Genomic DNA, 20,598 nt, shown 5'->3' with positions numbered 1-20,598 from the left:
ATAACAGGGCACTCATGGCACATCCAGATAGAAGAGCTTTTACTGTTACCCAAATAGTGTAAGCAGATTATCAACTCTGAGTTTCCTTGTTTTGCTATTTTTTGTTTGTTTTTATACGTGTGTTGTTCGTTATAGTACATCATAGAGACTAATCTTCCTCTAACTTGTACATAATCTTACAAAACAGTTAACCGCAAACATTAATATTTTAAGGCACTTTCATCGTCAAGCATCGCATATGCCTAATATCTAGAACCCAACTCACATTACAAAGCAAACCAAACAAGAAAACTTGACCGACCTTACGCAAGGGTTGGCTTTTTAAAAGTTACTGCACACAAGGAGCTCTTTCTGGATTAGCAGAAGCAGGATAGAGAAAAGGGCTGAAAAGTCTTCCGGAAACAGATTACAACTTGTTCCTATACCAAAAAACGCCTCTATTCTTCTCATCTTCATCAGGCTCCACGTAAATGCACTCTTTCGCCTCTCTCCACATTGCTTTAACAACTGGAGTTCCATCGAAGTGATAGTACTGACCCAAAATTGGCTTAATTGCCTTGGTTGCTTCCATCGCGTGGTAATGTGGCATTGTGGAGACCAAATGATGGGCCACATGAGTGTCAGTGATGTTGTGGAATACCTTGTTCAAGATGCCGTAGTCTCTGTCTACTGTCGCTAAAGCGCCTCTCAGCCAGTCCCATTCTGAGGAATCGTAATGCGGCAATGCCGGGTGAGTGTGTTGGAGGAATGTGATTAGGACAAGGAACCCGTTTACAATCAGCAATGGCACTCCGTAAACACAGACCACCCAGGTGAGGCCTTTGGCCAGAATGAGGCGGTAGAGTCCGTAAGTGATGGCCAGCAGCCCAGCATCAGAGATGAATATCTGCAACCGCTCACGGTCGGAGTAGATGGGGCTGTATGGGTCGTAGTGGCAGGCCAAACGGTCGTAGGGTCGGCCGGAGACATTGAAGGCCAAGTAGAGAGGCCAGCCTAGGACGAGTTGGATAGTGAGTGTGAAGATACGGCCAAGTGGGTTGTTGAGGTATGTGGAGTACCATTTGATAGCGGATTTCTGTTTAGGGACAAAGACTTCATCTCGCTCAAGAGAACCGGTGTTGGAATGGTGTCTGCGGTGGCTGTATTTCCAAGAGAAGTAAGGGACCAGGAGGGCAGAGTGTAGGATAAGGCCAACAGTGTCATCGAGCCACTGGTAATCACTGAAAGCGTGGTGGCCACACTCGTGGGCAATGACCCATACGCCAGTTAGGATGCAGCCTTGGGCAACCCAGTATAAAGCCCAGGCTGGATAAAACAAGAGGCTAGAGAGGTTTTGGAAGTAAGTGGTTGCAATGTAATAGAAGATCGAAGCTAAGGTAAGATCATAAACGACATAAGAGAATGAGCGGAGAACCGAACGCTGAAAGCAATGTGGGGGAATGGCTTTTTTGAGCTCACCAAGGGTGAATGGTGGTTTTGTGGACGGAACTCGCTTCAAGTTGTCAGAATCTGATTTCTTGAGGGATGAAGGAGAGGACATTCGACCTCCAGCACCCATTTTTTCTAAAAGATATTGTCCTGGAACAAGCGTAAAAAGGAAAAAAAGGAGATTGAAAATTTGCATCATTGAACAGTTAACAATCAACCGTAGGACTGTTCGATCACAATAGCCCCACAATCACTTTCATGAAATGGTAATGGTAAATCATTAATGAGACAAGAGAATAGTTCGTACATACAAATTTAACAAATCATTCAGAAAAAAACAATTTCGAATTCTAACGAATCTTGTAGACTCAGGATGTAAAAATTTCATTGGACAATTAAATTTAAGTATGCTAGACAAATTGCACTTTCACATGGCAAGGATTATAGATAGCAAGATGCCTTCATTTGATAGAAGTCAAAACACCAGGCCCACATGTACTACTTAAAAATTTTGTAAATGCATGAATTCAATGCGAACCTAATAATTCAACGTACAGCCATCAGAAAATTATAGGGGGAAACGTAAGAAAAGAACCAAAGGAGAAAGGGTGGCAATACAAAGAAAACCAACTTGCCAAGACACTTCGCCCCAAACTCGAGGCGGAAAAGGAAGTCCTTTATCCTGAAGTTCATCGACAAGACAGATTGGCAAGTTTCTAAAACACGCCCAGAGCGATTAGGTCTGCTGTCAACTTCACATTTACGTCGTATGAATGTCTGTGTATTGATTATTTTACAAATTTTTTAAAGAACATCTGCTTATCATGAAACTAATTTAAATTGATGTTCATGTTTAGAGACTAATTCCAACTCTCTGATGCCGTAAGTCGTGGGGTTATTCTATTTCTATTCAGCCTACAGTATGAATAGAAATATCCAGGTACTCAGCTTCAATGAGAAATCCAATACTCTGTTTATACNTTTCTACTCCAATTAAAAAATATATATTTATAAGATTTTTGCATAAACAAAATTATTTAAGATAATGTTTTTTCTTGCTTTAATATTTTTAAAACCCTAAATAAATCTAAAATAAATAAATTTAAAACAACAATGGCACGTGTGGGTGTGGCCTGTGGGGTCGGTCTCTCTCATTGGTTGCTTCTCTTGCGTCGGCGGCTTTCTCTCTGCCACTGTTCGTAAAAAGAATGGCCTGCGATCTCCACCGTCCGATCGGGAGGGGCGTTTGTTTGCGACATTTTAGACGGTGAAGATCGTGCCTGGACGGCTCGGAAATATCTCACGGGGTCGGCAATTTTATGTTTATACCAATCTTTTATTAAATAATTATATTGGGATTTTTTAGATTTTTTTGTTTGGTTGAGACTAATTCTATTCTTTTAAAAAAAACTCGGTAAATTTCATGAATTTTCGTTAAAAAAAAATAAATAAACAATTTTATAGAATTTGAGATTGAAATATAAAAAATCGTATGACAGCGTAGTACGTGGTGGAGCGCGGGGAGCTTTTTAGTACTTCGAATTGACACACATGTCCCAAAACCGCCACGTCATAGGAATATAACATGACGAAGCTAAACCCTCGATCACTCGCCACGCGTGCTCCACGTGGCGTCATGAATTTGACACGTGACCCCGAAGCATAATCGTTCGGACTGTATTTAAGAGTCGCCGTTAATCCCGTTTGTCAAACGTCAGTATTTACTACACGAAATATTTGAGGGAAAAAAATAGAAAAGAAAAGAGTGGGAAAATGCAGTCGGGAAAGAACGCGGCGGAGTCGGTGAAAGAATCGGCCGCCAACGTGGGGGCCTCTGCGAGGGCTGGCATGGAAAAGACCAAAGCCACGGCTCAAGAAAAGGTTCGTAATTTTCTGTTTTTTTTTTTAATTATATTATTAATAATTAGCTGAATGATTTCGAGGCTAATCTCTAATTGAGAAATTATTTAATTCAATTTAACGAATAATTTAACGAGAAGTAAATGCATTCCCCAGGTGGACAAAATGCGGGCCCACGATCCATTGGAGAAGGACATGGCGAGCGAAAGGAAAGAGGAGCGGCTTCACGGGGCGGAGCTCGACAAGCAACAGGCGCGTGCAGAACACGCGACAGAGAGGCAGGCCGCTTCGAAGACCGGAGCGCACACCGGTCTGACCACCGGAACTGGAACCGGAACCGGAACCCGTGCCTATGACCCGACCGTGGGCGGCACCGACCGTTGAAGCGTGCGGACTTTCCTGATTATAATAATAGCTTGTTTTGTGTTTTAATGTTGGTAATTAGAAGTTTGGTGGAACTCGTGTACGGTATATTGTGAAATAAATAAATATTTTCATTTTNTCCTGATTATAATAATAGCTTGTTTTGTGTTTTAATGTTGGTAATTAATAGTTTGGTGGAACTTCGTGTACGGTATATTGTGAAATAAATAAATATTTTCATTTTAATAATTATTCTTTTCGTTTAAAATTTTTTAAAAGAACTTTAATTTTTTTCCATTTTTGTAACTTCATTAGCTTCGCAAAATAAANTGTTCTTTTCGTTTAAAATTTTTTAAAAGAACTTTAATTTTTTTTCCATTTTTGTAACTTCATTAGCTTCGCAAAATAAATAGATTAATTAATGTCTATTAAAAGAAGAAATTGTAATTTATTATTATTTAATTTATTTTAATGTGATTTAAAATGCAATTAGTATTATTAAAAAAGAAATTAATGGAACTGAAATTGTTTTTAACTGCGATATAAAATGAATTTCCGATTTAATAGTTTTAAATTAGAGTTCTACAGGCAAGAATATTTATTTAGATAAAAAAATAATAATTTTCCTTAAAAAATGAATTTGTAATATAGTTAGAGATTTGGATGGAAATATTGTTTAGATGTGTGGGAAGTTGTCAGCCTTGAAGAATTAACAGAGCTAAATAGAAANTAATAGTTTTAAATTAGGGTTCTACAGGCAAGAATATTTATTTAGATAAAAAATAATAATGTAATGCAATTTTTTTTTCCTTAAAAAATGAATTTGTAATATAATTAAGAGATTTGGATGGAAATATATTTAGATGTGTGGAAGTTGTCAGCCTTGAAGAATTAACAGAGCTAAATAGAAACAGGAAAAATATCCAGAAATTCAATTTATCATCAACGTTTGGGGAAACATGCAGCAACCCAGAGACCAAAATGATGAATATATAACTAACACAGTTTGTTTTCCCAATCTCGAATCCCTTTCGGTTTTTGTTCTTCCCAGCACTCCTGCTTAGATTCCAATGTGCCCAACGTATGCGAACACCCAGATTGGCTGTTGAATCCCCCAACGAAAATGACCAGAAAGTAATTAGCTTCGTGCTGGCTAACTGGGTAGTAGCCTCAACGACTCTGTTTTCTGGTAGTCGAGGTGGCCTTGCTTCAAATGAATGGCTGAGGTGAATGGCTACATGGAGGAGTCTAACCAATATCTGTGAAGTCGGGGCCTATCGTGTCGAAACCTGAAATCGATCCCAGGATGTAGTCGTTGTCAGGGACAATCTCTAGAGTCCCTGGTTCGTCTTGTAGGAATGGATACTCATCCATGCCAAATGGGAATGCATCGTCTGTGAGAATTGGTGAGCTGAGGGAATATAAGTTATGGACGTCCTCCTGGATAATAAGAGATGGCATCTGGTACATCACTGGGTCAGCTATCAGCTGGGAACTCTCCCCGTGGTCAGGTCCTGCCTTTCTGAACTTGGATTTACTGGACTTGGAAGAGTCAGTGACTCCTCCCAGCTTATGCTTTCCAAGTGACTGTGATTTTGGCACAGAGCGAGCCTTGAGATCGGTTATGGGGAACACAGATGAAGCCCACCCGTGGAAATCTTCATTACAAGTTCTAGCAGCATCCCTTGGGCATAAAAACACGTTCTTTGTCAGGCATTTCAAAGAAAGATATTCATAAGTTTGCTATGGACATTTTGTTTTCAATACGAGATTTCATCGACAAAAAGAAAACAACCCACCCCATGTGATCCCTTGCATATTTTCAAGTCTTACTAGCCAATCAGTGAACTCATTGCAATACAACACCCAAAGGAGGAATCAGGACACAGACGTCATAACTTAATATAATTGTTGTAACACTAAGGGAAAAGGAGCTATACCTGAAACGAATCTCTGCGACTTCTGTTAGCCTTCGAGCACCAGAAGACTCACCAGCATCCAGGTTGATCGGGGATAAGTCAACTGCATCCGATACCGTTAAGTTAATTGAGGATGGGAATGACACGTTAATATCATTCTCTCCCTCGAACTCGAGTGTTAGCTCCAACTGTTCTGTAGCGACTGATGCACGTCCCCCGGAAAGGGACTTCTTATCATCCGTCCTCGTACAACCAGCATCATTAAGTGCAGCAGCTATTAACTTACAATTGTGGCTTGTGTTGCCAAATTTCAACTTCCCTGTAGTCTCCCTCCCCAAATACCGAGTAATATGGTTACCAGTTGGAAAATACCTTCCACCAGAATAGAGACCATTCCTAGAAAGTGAAGTATCGAAACCACGGTTCCCACGTATTCTTGCCTTCCACACAGATGAGAGAAGGGCAGTGAAATGTTTCTGAAGTAGGTACTCACTATCAGGCTGCTCAGCAGCGACGTCTAACAGTACTCGAATATGTTCCTGAAACAGAAGAGATTGATGACTGGCAAATTCTTTTATCACATATATTGAAAAGTCGAAGCGCACCGAAATATTCTTAAGAAATGACACAAAACTGTAACCCGAAACACGATTTCTAAAGAACTGACAAGTAAATCTGCAACATATCCAAGTTTCATGAACCAGAGAAGAGAACAGATAATAACATGCGCATCAACAAAATCATTAGCTAACCTCTGTGATTCTGAGAAGAGCTTTTCCAGAGCTAGCATTTGTGGTCTTCTCACTATTTGGATTATCTGGTGCAGATATAACATACCTATGTATGAGTTCCCTATACCTCTCACAACAATGGACAGGATGACGGTATCTCCCTCTATAAAACCCACCAGCAGTCATACTGAATAAGGTTGAACTAATCATGCTCCAATGCGAACCATATTCATGTACCATCGCGCACAATATTGCATCCTCTTGTGGCAACCAAAAGTCAGGGGAAGGAATACAGTCCCTTGACCAAATGTTCCCCTTCTTTATTTTCTCTGGTTTTATCATTAGAAATCGCTTTACTGGCATGGAAGTAATAGATATTTTTCCTCCCATTCTACTACGACCAACTAATTTATGTTCGAGATCCGCACCAGTCTCCCGTGGTTTTATTTCTATAGCTTCATCATATTGCACTCCTGACTCACTGAGATGGAGATCTAGTGGGAAAGCATCCGCAATATTTTTCTTGAACTTTTTAGATTTCTTCTTCAGGGACTTTCCTGTCTCACTGTCCAGACTAAACTCACCCCTTTTACGTTTTTTCTGTAAGCTTGACTGAGCTGATAAAGATTCAAGAACATCTTCACTACATAAATCTTCATCATCTGTAGACATGAATTCCACGGACATTTCTTTTTTCACTGATTTCAGCTCAGAAGAAAGAGAACCCTTCTTTAGAGATTTGAACTTGGCTTTCTTTGATTTCTTTTTAGACTTCGGTTTTAGTTCACTAGGTGTTGCATTCCTGCAAAGAAAATAGGAGTTGATCTGATTAAAGAACCCTCAATTGTGAAAACAAAAGGCATAACCCAATGTCATACAAAAATCAACATTACCAAGGTTATTGAATCTGAAACTCTTATCCTTGTTACTATTGATTGATCTCGCTATAAGATTTTGTTGTTCCATATATTTCATAATCTAAATATCAGCATGGAAAAATAATGTGTATGTTGAATTATTAATAAAATCAAAGGTATCCTAACACTTCAGTTTAAGCTTTTGGATTGAGTTGATTTAACATGGTATTAGAGCAAAAAGTCTCGTGTTCAAACCCTATAACGTCATTTTCTCACTAATTAATATTGATTCTCACTTATTAGCTTCCTATAAATTTCCAAGTCCAAAATGTCATCCTAACGTATCAGTGTAGTTTTAAGGTTCAGTTGTGATTCAACATCAGTAGAAGTTAACATATTTTGATATTCCAAACTAAATATGCAAGGATCTCATTAACATATATGTATGCATGTATGTATGTACACAAGCATGCATGCACGCACGAAAGAATGTTATCTCAAACAACCAGAGCAAATAAATTCCGTGAAAGCAACCAAATAAATCAAAATCATCGAGGTTCTACTACAGGAACTAGAAACTTCCTTATTAATCCACCTTTTTTCAGTAACCATTGGTTTACTTGCCTTAAGCAACTACAATACCTCACCAAGAAAAACTGCCTAATCCTACAGTGAATGGATCCATGACCAGAACATCACCATGAGACCAACACAGTTGTTCTTATTAACTAATATCATGATTGAAGTAATTTTCAACGTTAGATGCTTTTTATAATTTTATAACTCCACAACATTTTCACTGTAACCACAAGCCAGCTCAAGATGAGGAAAGGTACACCATCCAGAACCTAAAGCAAGAACTTCTAGTATTCGAACACAGAAACGCCCCACTTCCTATGAGGAAAGGCAAGTGTTTCCAAAGTCCAAATGACATGCAGGGTTACATCCTAATACCCTAATTATTTATAAGCAACAATATTTTATTATACTTTATAGTTTCCAATGAGAATTCAAAACATAGTTTCACCTTGTAGGATCACAATTTTCAGCCTCTTCTTCTTCTTTCCGCTTAGCTTCATATTCCAAATCCTCCATCAACTGTGAAATAAATAATGAATAAAGATGATAATGAATACACAAGACTCTTTTGAGGAAAAATTCAATTAATTCATTGATATGATAAAAAGAGGGGGGAAAGTTATCCCATCATTTCAAAGGGAAGAATATCTGCTTCAAACCTGATGGTGTGCCAAGACCTCGACTTGCTGTCTATATGCTTCAGTTGCAAAATCAGCATCCCAACCTGTTGAACACAGAAATCCAGCATTAATCATTTTTAAAAAATTTAAAAATAATCATAAATGAGGAATGCATGGGGTATAAAGGTCAAATTTTCTAAAAGTGCACTAACAAGTTGCATTCAAATATACAACTTTTTTTACAGCAGAAGAATGGATCGTTATCTTAACTTTTCTATATATGTGAAGTCCATATAAAATATTCTAAGCCAAATTGGAAAAACATCTACAACAGTGAAGAGCTGAAATTTGCAATTAAGTGAATTAAAAGTATTTTTTCGAAAACTTTCTTGGTTCAAATGGAAGCCAACATTCTCCCATACTGACCATTCACATGAAGTATAGCATTCAAAACATGGTGACCAGAAAGAATTGTTTAAGTGTACAAATACAGAAAAATTACTGTTATTATCACAAGACATTATAACAATAATACACATACTTTCATATACAAGAGGCTCTTCATCTTCATCAATCTCGGCTTCCATCTCCTCTTTATACTTCTCAAGACGGTCGAGTTCCCATTCTGTCTCCTCAAACTGGACATCAGAGTCCATAGCTGCTTTATCACGTAAAGGGTCCCACAGTTCCAGAAAACGTATTGCATACCGATCTATTGGCCGTAGCTGATCATCAATGGACGAGATGGTTTGTCCAGTTGCAGCAGCTACAGCAGCCATTTGCTTGACGTCTGCCAGCATGTCAACATCATCTTCTTTGTTAGCTACAATTACAGCCTTCTCTTCATTAAGATCATTACCTCCACGTATTATTGCCTCATTATCTTTATTTGACATAGTAATGCCACCAGCTTGATCTCCACCTTCATCAAGCTTAATTTCATCGTCATTCATAAACTCATCATCTTCCATCCTCCCAATAACCTCTTCTGTAAATTCCTGATTATCCACAGCTTCTTCTTCTTCAAGTTTCTTCAAAGCCATATAATCAGCTTCATCTTCAACAAACTTTAAAGCAGCGTCCACATCCGCATTAGATACAGAAACTTCATTCGAACTGATGGTATGATTTTTTTCTTTCTGCATATTTTTAATGGCAAGAGACCTGTGACCAGAGAACAACTCCATAGGATCAAGCTTCTGGAAGAATTCAGTGTTGTAACTACCACTTTGAATAACAAGATTATCAAGAGCACGCTTCTGATTTGCCTTCTTCAAAATATTCTCTTCAATGGTACTCTCACTAATCAGGCGATATATATGGACTTCACGCGTCTGTCCTATGCGGTGACAGCGATCTTGAGCTTGTTGATCCATAGCAGGGTTCCAATCACTATCGTAAAAGATAACAGTATCCGCACCAACAAGATTAATACCTACACCCCCACTACGAGTCGATAAAATGAAAAGGAAAAATTTTGGGTTGGTGTTAAATCTTTGCATTAATGTCTGTCTCTCCTCAGGCTGAGTGGATCCATCCAGACGCATGTAAGTGTAACCGTACAGATTGATGAAAGCCTCCAAGATATCAAGCATCTTTGTCATTTGGGTGAATATTAATGCACGGTGACCTTCAGATTTTAGTTTCCTGAGTAGAATAGCAAGTTCCTGCAATTTTCCACAGTCAAATTGTATCAGCCTCCTGTCTGGAAAATACACTTGCCTCCGAATAATTGCAGATCTGATTGGAGTTAGAAGGGGAAACAGGAGTCGGGAGCAGTTTTGCACATAAGAAGGATGCATAAACACATCAGAACGGCTTCCACTGCACCAGCACAAAGGTGGAGGGGCCCGTGCTGCTGGTATTGCAAAGGTAAAGCTTTCAACTAAGCCCATCATCATCTGGAAACGTTCCACTGGTGAAAGGACAATGTCAGCAATTTTTGAGGAATAACAATAGGATGAAGGGTTCGCCTTCTCATGGTATATATCATAGACGGGATGCCTTATCGTCACTAAATCCCTGAGGGATGCCGAATAAATTGGCTTTTTGTCACATTTCAAGGAATTCCACCAAGCTATAGCTTCTGCTCGTTCCATTGCCTGCCTTACTCTTTCCTCCATAATTGCATTTTGAATGTCTGCAAAAATACTTGATCCATGCAATCTCTTCCGATATCTAAATCCAGATCCAATTTCCTCAGATTTATTCACATTGGTAGAGCACTTAATTAAATTTGATGGGGTAGCAATAGCTCTAACTTCATCTCTCTCCCATGAAGTCATGCTAAAGTCATGATGAGTGAATAAAAATCCTAAACCCTTAAGGTCAACTCTAGAAAATAGGTCAGGTGATAATGCAGAACATACAGATGAACTCAACTGCATGACTATACCCGCCATATCAAAAGAACTGATGATTGGACGACCCTCAAACAAATCAGGATGATTACAAACTTTCCTAAGCTGCATAATAACGTTAATCATACTAAAGAAATTGCCACTGGCAAGAGTAGCTTGTGTTTCTGAACTAGCAATATAGTCCTCATATAAATGACGCTGCCTTCTAGACAATCTACAGTTCAAAACATGCTCATATTTCTTTGGGAGCTGCTTCTCTACATCTCTTTTCAGCCTACGAAGTATAAAGGGGCGGAGAACATTATGCAGACGATCAAGAACTTCCTTATTCACTTTTTCTTGCCCCTCCACCATTCCTGAAATTGGATTGCAAAACCAATCCTTGAATTCTTGATGAGACTGAAAAATATGGGGCATCAAAAAGTGCATCAAGGACCAGAGCTCCATCAGATCATTTTGAAGCGGGGTACCAGTTAATAAAATTCGTCGCTTGGAATTGAAGTTCAAAAGAGTTTGCCATCTTTGTGACTTCCAATTCTTAATTAGATGAGCTTCATCTAGTATTAGATACTTCCACTTCTTGCGTTTGAAAACTTTAGAATCCTGGATAACCAACCTGTAAGTCGTTATGCATACATGAAATGAGTTCAGTTTCATCCACCCTTGCCTCTTAAACTTGCGCTCTTTTGCACTTCCAAAGTAAGTTAAAATTTTAAAAGCAGGACACCACTTAAGAAATTCAGTCTCCCAATTAAGCATGACACTTGTTGGGACCACAATAAGATGGGGACCCCATATTCCCTTTTCACAAGCAAGATGAGCAAGCAAGGCAATGGTCATGATTGTCTTCCCAAGCCCCATTTCGTCAGCAAGAATCCCATTTAGTCTTTTCTCATACATGGTCACAAGCCAATCCAAGCCAATATGTTGATATTCACGTAGGGAGTGCTTAAGAAGGAAAGGGAATTTTGTACGCACTTTAGTTGTGGAAAATGTGTTCCCAGTAGGTTGTGCAGATCGTGCTGCTGCTGCAGCATCAAAAATTCTGTCCTCACTCTCCCTTTCTTCAGAGTTTTCTAATGATCCTTTCCTCTCCGGAGGTGAACTTGCAGATGAATGAGATTTACCGGGGTCAATATTTTCATGCACACAGACATTGAGGGGCTTTGGCTCAATTTCTTCATAAGATGAAGAATCCACAAGGTCGTCTGACAAAGCAGAAGCATTTTCATCTTCATAATCTGAATCATAACCATTGTTGGGACCCTGCAAAAAGATTGAGATTATAATGGACAGATGTCTAGTTGAACCCAAAAGAAAAAGATGGAAAAATTCACAAAAGTAAGAAACAATATAGAAACAAATTAAGTTCCAAAACCTACCTTTCCATACCTTGCAAGCAGTTCTTCTATAGGTATTTCACTCTCATTTCGCAGCATTAAAATCTGCAAATATATATATAATAAATGAATAAATAAATACATGAATTGCTAAGGGACGATAATGATAAATAAATAAATAATTGGAACCAAGAATATAATCGATGTGTGGCACCTTGATAAAGGAAAAATTCTTGAAGCTCTAGGAAATATATAAGTTGCTCATTACCTCATCATCGGCATTGTTTGAATCAACTTTTTCTAGTTTCTCCTCCTCTGATAAAGTTGCTTCATCATCCTACAGATCGAGTGAAGCAAAAATTGGTATGGAAAATTAGAAATTTGCATCAGTCAAGAATTTTACCACATATGATCACTTGGTCCGCATCAACAGTATCTAAACATCTCGTAATTCATAAGTATCTCCATGCCTTTCTATGTTCACAGAGATGCAAGACTATGTTGTTGAAAGATACGCATACATTGTCATAGAAAAGCAAAAAACTATACATTCTTGATCCTAGATCTATTAACCAAAAAACTTCTTTACACACAAAATAAATGTGTTAGGAAGATCACAAATGTAATTCTAAAAGGGAATATAGCAATTCAGTTGTCATTTTCCAAAAATCCAACTTTTAGGTAGCCAATTGAGTCCCACAAGTCTTTCGAATAAGAACTTTTCTTTTTTGAATCCACTTTAGTTTCTCTTCTCTTGTGTCAATCTCCACAAAGGTAGCCATAATTGTATTGGACAACAGAATTTAAACCTGACCCTTGCTCTCCCTTTAATAAGTTGAAGAAAGGCTCCTCCCCAGTTTTAGGAAAGCACCAGTTTGGCCTAAATGCATAGCTAGGAGATATCCTTTCCAAAAGGCAAAGCACCCAATGTACGGACAGAGAACAAAGACTGCTACATAATTAAAGAGTAAGGCCCTGTTGGATGACCATGGTTTTTGAAGATAATGAGTACTCAATATTATTTGGTATGTCCTTGTATATCTCTTATTTTTTTTCAATAAAAGCTAGGTCTCTCATAAAAATAAAAATAAAAATAAAAGTAGTTAAGCTAAAACCCCTGACCTGACCAAACAAACAGCTAGAAAGAGAGATTGACGAGGGAAAGGGGTTTGTATATGGTGCAGATTTATAAGGAGAGCAACAAGTTGACAACACATATCAGTGGCAATGACAAATGAATGGCAACAAAAAGCAAGCCAACATGCTTAACTGAACAAAAGTATGGGATGGTTTAGTTTCAATACAATTCATTGGCTGGTTCAATTTCTTTAACACCATGACCATGCCCACCTACTAACATTGCAAAGCAGATCTCTCAACGCTCAAACAAGAATTTCCATAAAAATTACTCTAAAAGGACAAGGTTCTTATTTTCCAAATTACCAAACTCGATCCCCCCTGTGCAAACAAGACTAAATTTTTCCTCTAACAAAACAAACGGTCGTCAACCCTTTCCCGCATAAATGAACGCACATGATTGAAGGGAGACCAAATCAGGAAGAACTTCACGCAACACTCTTAATAGACACCAAATTAACAAAAGTTACATGCAACAAAGTTATGTACATGTATTAACCACAGAAGAGGAGTTATCTTCATTAAACGAAGAAGTACAACTAAGATAGATAGCATAGTAATAGGAAAATTTTAACACCGCTATATCAAGTAGTTGGAATCCATATAGCATACCTTTTCTTCTCCACCAGCAACATCATAATCATCATCTTCCTACAAGAGGCAACAGAGCAAAAATTACACAAAACCAAGTCAAGTTTCCATGAGCCCAAGAAAACCAATACTAACCCATCCAGGAACGGGTATACACATGGAAAGAGATAAAATTAATCGTTAAATCAATCATTCTTCTCTACTCTAGTGAAGCACGCTTGAGATGCATGCCCCAGCGCTAGTGGTGCACACCTCAAGCCGTACTTCTTACTTGAAAAAAAAAATAATAAAAAAACAAAATAAAATAAAAAAAAATAAAAAAAACAGAAAACAATAACCGAACAAAAAGTTTAAGGAAGACACTCATGAATAATCTTAATTCGATCTGAAATCTGCTATAATTGAAGCCTAGAATTACGTATTTGACCTAAAATAGCTGCACGCTGAAGTTTGCAAGCTCCCCTATTTAGTGCAACCATAACATGTTAACAACATGAGCATTTACCCCTTTTTCTTTTAAAAGCAGACCTTTGTTGAGAAGCGTTAAAGAATATAGGGCATATAAAGAGAACATCCAACCAAAGGAACCAAAACTACCAACTATACAAAAAAAGTGCTTCAAAAAGAACCAAATCAGATTGAACCCATCATTTAAATAATGAATGCGTCATATCCATGAAAAGAAGAAATCTACTTTTATTTTCTAAAAAAGAAAAGGAAAGGAAAAAGAGAAGAAAGAAAAACAACTGTCTTACACGTTCTTCACTGAAATCATAAAATGCATCATCCTTGGGAAACTCCATCGGTAGCATGGATGGACGTTTTGTTCGACAAGTCTCTCTTTTCATATGATTTTCTACACAAGATGATTCCCCATTGCTTTGATTCTGAAATAATAGAATATATCATCGTGAAGGATTCAAATTGTTCTGAGCTTTGAACACAAACCAGATACACATACAACTTACACAACGACGACCGGCAAAACTAAGTGAGTCCATTTCATCAACCTTATGCGACGTAGAACACTCATTCCCTCTTTCTGTAGCATATATCTCAACAATTCAGACTAACATATTCCACAAAATAACATGGATGAGACTAGTGGCTTCTTGTCCTTACCATGATTTTCTTCTACTTCTGTCTCTTCAGTTCCTGCTGTACTCGTTTCAGGACTAACTTCTAAATCATCTGTATCAATTAGACTTCTTTTAAGCAAAGGATTTACACAAAATAGAGTAACCCAGTTTTACAATGTTTACATATAAAGGGTGACGGTGTAAGAAACAATGATAATATAAATGTTTAAGGATAAGGAATCCTAAAGAAACAAACAACCAAGGATATCCATTTAAAGCATTTATGGCCTCGATTCCAAAAAAGTTAAGACGCCATAAGAGTGTTCGAGTATAGATCCATAATTGTTCTCGACAAATGAAGCCATGAAATTAGAAAAGGAGGAAGAAAATAACAAAAAACTGTAAGCAGAGGAAACCTTAAAATTTTCATATTTGTACATAAAAAAAAATTGAGTAGAGTACAAGAGCAAAACAGTTCACCTACAACTACACAATTCTCGAAACAAAATGATCTTGAAAAGTTTCCTATTAAGTAGAGTACGCAAGTTCCAACCCAATGTCTAAAAGACTGCGCATTTAAAAATTTAAAAATTTTCATATTTGTACATAAAAAATTAAGTAAAAAACATCTGAACAGCATTGAAGCCAATCATTAGTAAACAATTCTCTTGTTCATTCAAATCAAATGCTTAATATAAGAGAAAATCAAGGAAAGAATGGATGAGAAAGTCAGCAATCAGTCTGAGGGATTTTTTCTTCATAAAAAAAAAAAGTAGAAATGTCAAACTTGCCCAAAAATCTGAAAATTAAATAGCCCCAAACTTATTTACCCAGTAATCAGGAACCAACTGCCTGTCAAATGAATGATTAAAGAAGAAAAAGAAGAAGAAGAAGAGATAATGGTTCACCGTGCACCTTTCTCTCGTGCATATCTTTTAAGAAGCTCTTCAAGAGGAAGATCCACTTCATTTTGCAAGGCTTCCAGTTCTTCTTGCCTTTCTTCTTCAGTTATCAGAGCCTCATCTTCATCTATGGTCTGCTCGTTATCTTCCTAAAACATTTGTGAGAGAACATATTACTTGTAAGGAAATTGAGATTGAATTAGCAAAAAAAAAAAAAAAAAAAGNGACACCGAGACCACAATTGGAGCCTCCAACAGATCTCCATACTAACGTACAAAGAATATCAAGAAATAATATCCAATCATATTCAAATTTAGCCATGCAAAACACTCCAGGCATGTGTTAGATAAATAAAAATATATATATATATGGTGGATTTAGCAATGAATCTAGTTGTGTTGGGTCCAAAATTTTAAGAACCAAGGGGCAAAATGCCCCACGGAATTCATGAGCAAGAAACTTTGTATGGATTTCTCTCCAAAAGAAAAAAAGGAACTTTATGTCTTGAATTTGATAGAATAAAGGTGATATTTTCAAATATGTGCAACCTTAGTTAATACATAGGAAAGAATAAAGAAAATAAAGACAAAATATTGTAAGCCAATATTTACAAAATTATAAAGACAATAAAATTCAACACTCCCCCCAAGTTGGTTTATAGATGGCTCCCATAGCCAGCTTGTCAATCAGCTTATTGCAATCAAGTTTATGCCAATGATGGGTAGGTTGGAGAAGAACACAAAGGCCTGTGGCTATGGTCAGAATGTGGTGACACAAGCATATGGGTCAAGGCGAAACGAAAAGATCGATGTCGAAAGTCGGATGCAACAATCAAGAATGTTGCTAGGTTTTGGCATCAGCTGTTAGGGTTTCAAAAACGGTAGTTAGGGTTTTTAGGGTACTAGAGACTGCTACAAGTGACATGTGCTCTGATACCATCTTAAATTTGATAGAATAATGATGATATGTTCAAATATATGCAACCTCAGTCTTCTTACATAGGAGAAAGACCAGTACAATAGAAGGAAAGAATAAATACAACAGAGACTAAAAATACTGAACTAATTTTTACACGATTAAGAAGACTAGAAATTCCCACCATATGAAAGTTGAAGGCAAATATAAGTTAGTTATTCTTAGTTGATGGAACCCATTGCATCCAATTGCATGATCCTAAAGTCCATCTATCACTACAAGGTTTAGGTTACCAATAGCATGTATATCTTTCTTCTTCATTTTTCTACCATGAGTATCCAAACCAACCACACCTCAACTAATCCCACAAAATAATTGTTGGGCCCTCAAACATTTAGTCGTCAAAAAACTTATTCAAATCTTTGATAGATCATCACCATGTTGTCTGAACATACACCCCAAAATTGATTTACTTTTTCTTTACTTGTCAATCAGGAGACCTATCGTGGTTCAAGATCCATATTTTTTCAACTGTCTGGTTTCAATCATTCTATGTTCATAAGATGTAAGTCATTATATCTACCCCCCCAAAAAAAAAAATTAAAAAAGAAAAAAAAACCAAGAGAAAGAAGAGAGAAAGATGGAGGATGCAAACCACCAAAAATCATGTGACAATTGAAAATATTGGCGATTGACAACAAAGCTTTCATACAACAAAGTTAAAATAAGTATTGTGGAGAGAGGAACAATGGACTTACTGATTCGTCATCTGATCTTACATCAAATTCTTCATCAAAGTCCACAGAGTCTGCCTCGTGTTCTGTGAAATATATTCTCAATTATTTCAATTTAAAAACTGTGCCATTTTTATAAGGTAATCAAACATAGAATATCATCTCAGCATACCAACATTTAACTCTGTGGTTTCAACAGCTTTATTTTCATCCATTTCTTGTAAGTGAACATTGTGTGGCTCATGTGTAGAATCCACCTGCGATGGTTTATAAGTTTCCACAAGATTTTCTGCCAGCATTGTTGAGTACCTAAATTTTCAGAAGGATAATTCACCTCATTATGTCACAAGGTACGAGGATAAGGTAATATAAAAAAATGTACATAAAAATCATCCCCTCTCCCCAACAACAAAGGCCAAGCCTAGCAGTCAAATCAAATTGAGGACCTTTCTGTTTGCCCTAAAAGAAACTCGAGGTGTTTGTCAAGCGCCTTTTTCTTTTTCTCATCAAGCTCCATCTGATGCTTGTAAAGCACCTGAAATTAAACCTTGATCATATCTAATTCTGAAGAAAAGCAAAAACTAATCATCCAAAAGAAACCATGGGTTGTGAGAAAATAATGTTATATCAATGAACTTGCCAGCTTTTCTATTTTCATCCAGAACTTCTTTACATCCTTTGAAATATTGAGAGCAAGTTTTCTCAACCGCTGCTCTTCTTCCTGAGTAAAATAGAACATCGTGCATTAAGAACTTTGATCCCATCAATAACATCAGAACTAGGGACTGTTTAAGAGTAGCGTTCACATATAATAAAGAAAACGTGTTTAGCATGATTATTTGAAAAGAAAAAGAAAAAAAAGAACAAATACAGCATTTTGCTCTCTTCATGTATTTTCTTTAGAGCTGACTGAGTTAACTTTTGATGAATATTGGTCGTCAAACACAAGAATCACAAATAATTTTACAAACCATTGCTAAACTTAAAAGTAATAGAAAACGGTTTCAACACATCAGTTTACAAAACAGTTTTTTATATTTAAAAGATATGCCCAAGCAACTCATATATGTTTTGTTCATTGTCAGGCCATAGTTGTTCTGTTTGAAAACCAACAAAAGTATTTCCAATCAATTAGAGGTTATTCAGAACCTTCAACTTCCTTTCTTCCCGTGTAGCTTGATCAATCATGCCTTTGCTAGCTCTTAGAGCAACCTTTTTTGCCTGAGCTAATTTCCATTTCCGCTCAGACTCAAAGTCCTGCAAATAAACAATTTACTTGTATGAATGGAAGAAAAAGAAAACATTTTTCCAAAAATCCCAACTTTCAGCACCAAACATCCTTGCAAAAGAAAAATTCATAAAAATGATGGGATGAAATGTATGTTGTTAAAATTATTCAAACAAGATGGGAACTAAATATTAAATTAATGTCTTAGTCATATACCTTCGAAAGCCAAACCATCTCTTCTAAAACATGATCCCAATGTGTTTTAGGTCGATTAGGTTCTCTTGGAGCTTCCTGTGTCTGAAATACCAAAGAACCATCATAACATCAGGAGTCGACAGAGAAAGAGGAAGTATCGTTTAAGATTCTTGGAGAATTATGCTTCAAAACGTAGCAACCCACAATCCAATGTGTGTATGCATGAATGACCATGTGTGCGTAGTTAGATGGAGGGAGAGAGGGGGAAAGAAGCAATTTAAACAGCTACCATTCTCAATTCTCTTTCCCCCAAAGAGATATAATACCTTTTGACGCTTGGCTCTTGTCTCATGATCAAGTTTAAACCTGGGACCTTTTGATGCCATGTTTTTCAATATTAAAAATATGATATCTACACAATCTAAGAACCCTGCAAATTATTAGACAAGCAAGTGAATTGTCAGTGTTTATTTTAGCTACAATAATGCCTACAAAGTTAAATACTTGTCGAATAAAATATAAGAATGATATTAGAATGCTAAAAGATGCAAAGATTTAGTCCCTCGATGGCTTAGAAAAGGAATTCATACAAGCTAAGATCTAAGAATATTAAATAGATACATAAATCTCGTATCTATTTCCAGAAGACAAAATTCGCCGTTTTTTTTTTTTTTCTCTGAACAACTAAACACAACGCTGAACAACGCATTGGTTATTATTCAAATGATTAAGGCAGCATTGATATTGCAAAATCATATGGGATAAATCAAGAATACACCTTCAACCTCAGGCTCAATATTTTTCACCATTTATTCCCATACATTTTAATGAGAACTGAAGACGTGCTCTCATATCACTTCGAAAAAATTAGCATGTTCCATAAAGGGAACATAAGAATTTCTCCGCACCTCTCTACGGCATCATAGTGGGTAGCTATAAAATTTCATTTGCTTTTAAAACCCACTTCATTTCGTTCCCGAAAGATAAAAATAACAGAGAAACTGCAATTTTCAGCTCAAGTTTAAGAATTTATTTAACTCCCAAGTTTGAAAAAAAAAAATTAGAAATGGCCAAGATTGCGTACGTTCATTCCTTTAGCTGTACCCCGAGTATTTCTTCGCAACCAAAGAAAGCTCCAATCACATAAAAACCAAAACAAACAATCTACCATGGCGCAAGAACCCACTTCTTCACCGAAAATGTCCTAAATATCTGAAATTACACGCGAAAATGAGACACAAAGAACAAAAAAAAAAAAAATGCAAGTTCCGGAGTTGATGAGGAAGCAGAAGATAGAAGGACCTGAAGCGGTCGTTTCGTCGGGAAGTGTAGGGTTTTTGCAGTCGATAATCAGCGTAACAAAGATCCGACGAACGTGAGTCCCAGATCCAAATGAGTGAGTTCTGGAGAGGGTCCCAGATTATTCCTCGTTTGGCGGCTCTACTTTTATCATCTCCGCCGGCGACGACGGGGGTGATTCTGGATAAAACCCTCGATCTACGGTCAGAGATGTACCGAAGTATAATCCGACGGCGGGAAAGTGAGAGCAACAGGTGAGAGCCAGAGTTCGGAATTCTGAAATTTTTTTGTTTTCTTTTGTACCGAAACCATAAATTTTTAACCCCACAAAAAATTAAAAAATTAAAAAAATAAATAAATAAATAACCGACCTTTGCTTTTTTATTTTTTCCCAATGTATAAATATTTAAATATCTATTTTTTTAATTTCTTATTTGACTTTAAAATTTACTTCTTCCATC

At 37.0% G+C, this 20,598-nt stretch overlaps 3 protein-coding genes across 5 annotated transcripts; 1 reads left to right on the top strand and 2 right to left on the bottom strand.

Moving 5' to 3' along the window:
- Positions 1–157: 157 nt before the first annotated feature.
- LOC111800320 (delta(12)-fatty-acid desaturase FAD2-like) lies at positions 158–1,789 on the bottom strand. The gene has a single exon (XM_023683959.1). It carries the CDS (start codon positions 1,625–1,627, stop codon positions 407–409), a length of 1,221 nt encoding a protein of 406 aa, XP_023539727.1. The 5' UTR covers positions 1,628–1,789; the 3' UTR covers positions 158–406.
- Positions 1,790–3,147: 1,358 nt separating this feature from the next.
- On the top strand, positions 3,148–3,903 carry LOC111800321 (11 kDa late embryogenesis abundant protein-like). 2 transcript variants are annotated; one of them, XM_023683962.1, is made up of 3 exons: positions 3,148–3,309; positions 3,445–3,687; positions 3,793–3,903. In XM_023683962.1, the coding sequence occupies exons 1-2, from the start codon at positions 3,202–3,204 to the stop codon at positions 3,670–3,672; spliced, it is 336 nt and encodes a 111-aa protein (XP_023539730.1). In that variant the 5' UTR covers positions 3,148–3,201; the 3' UTR covers positions 3,673–3,687; positions 3,793–3,903. The 2 variants fall into 2 exon arrangements, with proteins under 2 accessions (XP_023539730.1, XP_023539729.1); XM_023683961.1 differs by lacking the exon at positions 3,793–3,903 and having other exon boundaries at positions 3,445–3,789.
- Positions 3,904–4,515: 612 nt separating this feature from the next.
- Positions 4,516–20,442, bottom strand: LOC111800319 (protein PHOTOPERIOD-INDEPENDENT EARLY FLOWERING 1). Of its 2 annotated transcripts, XM_023683958.1 has the most exons (22): positions 20,141–20,441; positions 19,923–20,050; positions 19,165–19,268; positions 18,860–18,940; positions 18,565–18,672; positions 18,056–18,136; positions 17,862–17,950; positions 17,588–17,724; positions 17,440–17,501; positions 15,780–15,915; positions 14,908–14,976; positions 14,754–14,827; positions 14,541–14,672; positions 13,807–13,845; positions 12,326–12,394; positions 12,100–12,162; positions 8,899–11,983; positions 8,397–8,461; positions 8,186–8,256; positions 6,323–7,103; positions 5,592–6,109; positions 4,516–5,335 (listed from the first exon to the last, which is right to left on the bottom strand). In XM_023683958.1, the coding sequence occupies exons 3-22, from the start codon at positions 19,222–19,224 to the stop codon at positions 4,900–4,902; spliced, it is 6,156 nt and encodes a 2,051-aa protein (XP_023539726.1). In that variant the 5' UTR covers positions 19,225–19,268; positions 19,923–20,050; positions 20,141–20,441; the 3' UTR covers positions 4,516–4,899. The 2 variants fall into 2 exon arrangements, with proteins under 2 accessions (XP_023539726.1, XP_023539725.1); XM_023683957.1 differs by lacking the exon at positions 19,923–20,050 and having other exon boundaries at positions 4,900–5,335; positions 20,141–20,442.
- Between the last annotated feature and the right edge of the window lie 156 nt (positions 20,443–20,598).

The sequence above is a fragment of the Cucurbita pepo genome, chromosome LG08 (genome assembly GCF_002806865.2).
Source record: "Cucurbita pepo subsp. pepo cultivar mu-cu-16 chromosome LG08, ASM280686v2, whole genome shotgun sequence".
Lineage (NCBI taxonomy): Eukaryota > Viridiplantae > Streptophyta > Magnoliopsida > Cucurbitales > Cucurbitaceae > Cucurbita > Cucurbita pepo.
The sequence above is the reverse complement of the archived record's forward strand: the minus strand, read 5'-3'. Positions and strand labels throughout refer to the sequence as shown.